Here is a 5,792-nt window from a genome sequence, read left to right on the forward strand (position 1 = left end):
GAAGGAGGCAGGCGAGCAAACAAGCAGAGGGGGAAGGGGAGAAGCAAAAGCTCCTTTAACTCAGGACCCAAACCCAGGAGGAGACGTGGGCTGTGAGAACAAAGTTTGGGGGGGAGGGTTAAGTGCTTATGCTCACAATGTTAAGTAAATAAACAAGAAAAACAACACTTGCAAGTATCTTATTTTTCCTTCTTTTAATAATTCCAATGGGGGGGGTTTGACAAAAAAAAAATTCCGCACCGGGTACCACCTGGCCTTGCTACGCCTCTGAAAAAAAGGCAAACCCTCTGAATCCCAAACTTTCCCTTTAGCAGACGCAAGGTTTCCCTGGCCCATGCGGGTTTTCCATCCCGTTGGCAGGCCGTGCAAGAATCCTCGCGGGAGCCAGAGTGAGCTGCAAGCTTTCCACCAGATTCAGCGCCGGACTCGCCGCCACCGCACCATTTTCACGGATGACCAACTGCAGGCCCTGGAAGCCCTCTTCCACCAGAACCAGTACCCAGATGTCATTACCAGAGAGCACCTGGCTAACCGGATTCACCTGAAGGAAGAGAGAGTGGAGGTAAGTACAGTGGTACCTTGGTTTACGAACTTAATCCGTTCCGGAAGTCCATTCTTAAACCAAAGCGTTCTTAAACCAAGGCGTGCTTTCCCATAGCAGCGGGGGACTCAATTTACAAATGGAACACACCCAACATGTTCTGCTTCCAAGGCAAAGTTCACAAACTGAAACACCTACTTCCGGGTTTGCAGCGTTCTTAATCCAAGTTGTTCATAAACTAAGCTGTTCTTAAACCAAGGTACCACTGTAGTGGAAACTGGTCCATTCGTGAAAACAGCCCCGCTAAACTCAGCCTGCTCATCCATCAGTGGCCACATTTGCCCCGTACTTTTATGTCCCCTCCAATATTTCTCTGATTAAAACAGGGATGCCCTATTCCGTAATAATAATACAGTGGTACCTTGGTACTCGAACGTCTTGGCTCCTGAACAAATTTGATCCCGAACGCCGCAAACCTGAAAGTAAGTGTTAAATTGGGGATAATTTTTTAAGAACGCAAGAACCTCGCTGCATCAGAAAGCAAAAGTCTGTTCAGTTTAGCATTCTGTTCCCACGGTGGACAACCAGATGGCTTTGCGAAGCCCAAATGCTGGACATGGAAGCAATAAATCTGCCCAACTATTGGTCCCAGTGACTGGAAGTTCATTGTGCCTCTCATTCTGCTGGATCCATCAGAAGTCCCCAATAGGCTAAGTAATGCTGACCCCCTGTTTTTCAAAAGCCAAGCCAAACTTTTGAAAAATTTGGTACCGGTACCTCCTTGGGAGTTTTTGTTATGTGAATGGTGCCGTAGATCCCCCTGGGTGGATTACGCAGACCCCCTGGGGTTTGCAGACCACCAATTGGGAGCCAGTGATTCTCCAAAAATAAGACGTAGCCATAAAATAAGACGTAGCAGGATTTTTAAGCATTCAAGGAATATAAGCCATACCCCGAAAATAAGACATAGTGATAAGCGCAGCAGCAATGCCGGCCGCAGCAGGAGGAGGAGGGGGGAAAATAGGACATCCCCTGAAAATAAGCCATAGTGTGTTTTTTTAAGGAAAAATAAATATAAGACGGTGTCTTATTTTCGGAAAAACACGGTAGCCTTCATTACTGATAGCCATTACTGGCTTCGTATTGTACGTATTTCATATTATTTGGTATATTCTCATGTCATAATAATAATAATAATAATAATAATAATAATAATAATTTATTATTTATACCCTGCCCACCTGGCTGGGTTTCCCCAACCACCACCAACAGAATATTAAAAACATGCTAAAACATCAGACATTAAAAACTTCCCTAAAGAGGGCTGCCTTCAGATGTCCTCTAAAAGTCAGATGGTTGTTTATTTCCTTGACATCTGATCCGAGGGCATTTTCAACTTGCATTTTGGGGTCAAATAGGGTTGTATCCAGCTACTCTGAGTAATATTGGGTTGCATCCGATGCAAGGCCTGCCCAGAGTAGGCCTCACATCCATTAATTTCAATGCGTCTACTCTGGGTAAGGCTAGCCTTAGAGACAGCCCATTGAAATAAATGAACCTAAGCTAGTCGTGACTTTTAATTTCAGTGGGTTTACTCTGAGCAGGGCTAACATTGCGTACGGCCCTTTGAAATTAATGGGCACAACTAATGTATTTTTAATCTTTTGTTGGAAGCTGCCCAGAGTGGCTGGGGAAACCCAGCCAGCTGGGCGGGGTAGAAATAATTTGTATTATTATTTATTATTATTATTATTAATATTATTATTATTATTATTATACAACCTAGGTTCATCAATTTCAGGGAGTCTGAGCAGTGCCAACATTTGCTATGGCCCATTGAAATTAATGAACCTAGGTTAGTTGTGCCCGTTTACTCTAACACTGGATAAATCCCACAGCATCTTTTCAAGAGGAAAATCATGTGTCGGATTGTGGACCAATTTTCCCCTCTCTTTGTTGTGGGGGCACTTTTTTTGAAACGCACAGGTTTGGTTTAAGAATCGGCGAGCCAAGTGGCGGCATCAAAAGAGAGCTTCGGCTTCGGCGCTCGTCCTTCAAAGTGCCAAGAAGTCTTCTGAGGGAAACTGCTGATGTCTGGGAGTGATGGCTGCATTTGACAAGTGCTGAAGGTCCCATTGGCTTCTGTGCATCTCGGCAGGAGGAAGTGAGGAGAAACGGAACGGCGATGCGAAACGGGGAGGAATCCTCACAATTTATTAAGAAGAGATGGTATATTTTCAAGGGGGCACGGAATATAATGTGCTCAACCCACTGTAACAAAAAAATTAATAAAGTAAATGATCCCTAAGACATGTTTGATCTTTGAAAGCATAAAGTAAGGGTGCGGATTAGAGCACCTGCTTTGGATGCAGAAGTCGGAAGACACCCTGTCTGAAATCCTGGAGAGCAGCAGCTGCCAGCCAGTGTAGTCAATGCTGAGCTGAATGGGCCAATATCTGACTCCATATAAAGCAACCTCTCTTGTTTCTATTTAATTCAGCCCTTTGTTTTAAGCCAAAAGGTTCGATCCCATGCATCTCCAGGTAGGGTTGCAAGTGACCAAACAGAACTGGGCAGCCGTACCGACCCGCCATTTTATTTTCCCACAATGCCCCAGGAGTGAAGCTACATCGGGGACAAACCAAAAGGGCAGCTCGTTGCAAAAATCTGGTACTGCTAGGGTCCAGTGTCAGAAGAGGGGCCTATGAGAAAGTGCCTGGCCCAGTCCACCTAATGCCAGATATCAAACTTGGGGACCTTCTGTGTGCAAATTGTGTGCTTTGCCACCAAGCCATGACCCCTCCCCACCTTTTAAAGTACAGTGGTACCTTGGTTCTCAGACTTAATCCATTCCAGAAGTCGGTTCCAAAACCAAAGCATTCCAAAACCAAGGTGTGCTTTCCCATAGAAAGTAAAGCAAAAAGGCTTTCAGCTGCAGAGTGCGGTGGAGACTCAAGCCCTGTCCCTTCCCCCCAAAACAAAGCAAACGTGAGGAGATCAGGGGGGGGGGAGTTCCACGCTCCACTGGACCCCTGGGGTCCCCACTCACCTGTGGGGGTTTTTTCCTCAGGCCTCTGGTAGCCTGCGGGAGCTCATGGAACATCCCATCCTCATCACCAATGTTAAATCATAGAATCAGAGTTGGAAGAGACCACAAGGTCCATCCAGTCCACCATCAAAGCATTCTTGACATATGCCTGTCAAGCCTCTGCTTAAAGACCTCCAAAGAAGGAGACTCCACCACACTCCTTGGTAGCAAATTCCACTGCCGAACAGCTCTTACTGTCAGGAAGTTCTTCCTAATGTTTAGGTAGAGTCTTCTTTCTTGTAGTTTGAATCCATTGCTCCGTGTCCGCTTCTCTGGAGCAGCAGAAAACAAACTTTCTCCCTCCTCTATATGACATCCTTTTATATATTTTAACATGGCTATCATATCACCCCTTAACCTTCTCTTCTCCAGGCTAAACATGCCCAGCTCCCTAAGCCGTTCCTCATAAGGCATCATTTCCAGGCCTTTGACCATTTTGGTTGCCCTCTTCTGTTTAAAAAAAGGGTCAGAAGCCCAAGATAGTTGTTATGTACTGAGCTGAATCCTAGAACAATAGGATTCAGAATCAGCGGGAGCTACCCAATCCAACTCCAGGTGGAAGTGAATCCACAACCTGATTGGCCTGCTGGAGCAGCCAATCAGGCGGCTGGCAGAAGTGAATCTGCTACCTGATTGGCTTGTAGGAGCAGCCAATCAGGCTGCAGGCAGAAGTCAATCCACAATATAATTGGCCCACAGGTGTAGCCCTGAAGTAGCCAATCACGCAAGGCCCATTGTGTAAATAATGTATATAAGCAGATGGTTTTGGGAAAAGAGCCATTCGTCTTCTCTTCTTCTCCTTGATGAATATGAGCTGAATAAAGAGCATGAAATTCACTCTCGACTCCGAGTATATTTCAATAGTATAAGTTCCTCAACTACATTTATTCAACATTTGTCCATGGCAACAGCTCACTTATAGAAAAATAAGAACAGAACTCACAAGACGCACACACTAAAAACCCCAGCAAAGAAGTGCCAGTTGACAGTTGACAGAGCCTGACCTATGCTCACTTGCAATTAGAACGTTCGCCTAGCAATGCTTATACGATTGGTTAGAACTCACCTGGCAACATAAACTGTGTTAAACCCAATACACAACATCTGGCCAGGGCATAGAAGGCCTGGCCAGGGTGAAGAAGAATCGCAGGCCAGGGCAAAGAATTGTGAAGTATGAAAGATAGACTTCCCTGCCTGGGTGGGATGAGGCCAGTGACAATCACATGTGCTTGCTTTGCTTTGTTCAAGCCAAGGAGGAGGGAAAGAAGAAAGAGACTTGGGAGAGCTTGCTTGCCTGGTCTATCTGCCCCAGCCGGCCCCCCACTTGCACTCTCCCACTGATTAAACTGCAGCAGTAGTAGTACCACTACTGAGCTGACCCTTGGCCTGACCCTCACCCCTGCGGTTCTTTGCAGTTAGCAGAAGAAGGAAGTTCCAGCCAAATACTGAGCAAAATAGACCACCATCTTTATTGTTGCACAACAGGGCTCCCCACGCAGAGTAGGAACCGCAAACATGGGTTACAAGCTCTTTGAAGACCTCCCCTCCCTACCAGAACCATCATTGATACATCACTGATGCATCATCGCCATGTCACAAGGAGCCGTGAGGTTACACAAGTTCAACAACTTGCCCTATGTCATAAATGGCAGGGAAGGTTTAAAGCCAGCTCCCAGTGAAGGAAGCAGTGAGGAAGAGAGAGGATCTTGCCAGGGCACAGAAGGCCTGGCCAGGGTGAAGGATCCCTGGTCAGCGCAAAGAAGGCCTGGCCCACGGCCGTCTTTAACCAGCAGCGCAAGTGGCTCGTTGCGCCACGGCGCAAAGCTCCAGAGGGCACCTGGTTGGAAGTCTGTGCTGAGTTGGAGTCGTCCGGGGAAGAGCTGAGAGCCGAACTGAGCACAGCTCTTCTGCTGCGGGAGGCTCCTTCATTTCAGGAGCGAGTGAGGCACAGGCGCCCTGGAGGTCCCGCAGAGCTTTCTGCCCCAGCTGGCCCCAACCCTGGGCACAGGAAATGTGCACGGTCCCTGGCCTCTGATCGCTTCCTCCTTCCTACCCTTGAGACTCCACCTTCCTGATTCTTGTGGCGTTCTTGGAAGGTTTGCCAGCGTCCTGAGTGAGTAGCTGGAGGGAAGCGGGAGCCACAACTCGACACAGGGATTTCCC

General features: G+C 47.2%; 1 protein-coding gene across 1 annotated transcript; it reads left to right on the forward strand.

Moving 5' to 3' along the window:
* The first annotated feature begins 334 nt into the window (after nt 1–334).
* Nucleotides 335–2,775, forward strand: GSC2 (goosecoid homeobox 2). Its single transcript, XM_035097830.1, has 2 exons — nt 335–562; nt 2,528–2,775. The coding sequence occupies exons 1-2, from the start codon at nt 335–337 to the stop codon at nt 2,630–2,632; spliced, it is 333 nt and encodes a 110-aa protein (XP_034953721.1). The 3' UTR covers nt 2,633–2,775.
* Nucleotides 2,776–5,792: the final 3,017 nt, after the last annotated feature.

Source organism: Zootoca vivipara, chromosome 17 (assembly GCF_963506605.1).
Source record: "Zootoca vivipara chromosome 17, rZooViv1.1, whole genome shotgun sequence".
Taxonomy (NCBI): Eukaryota; Metazoa; Chordata; class Lepidosauria; order Squamata; family Lacertidae; genus Zootoca; species Zootoca vivipara.

Excerpts from the sequence above, each read along its gene's own strand:
- GSC2 (XM_035097830.1), top strand. The coding sequence starts at position 335 with ATGCGGGTTTTCCATCCCGTTGGCAGGCCGTGCAAGAATCCTCGCGGG. Across the intron at positions 563-2,527 it reads TGAAGGAAGAGAGAGTGGAG|GTTTGGTTTAAGAATCGGCG; the intron begins GTAAGTACAGTG and ends TGAAACGCACAG.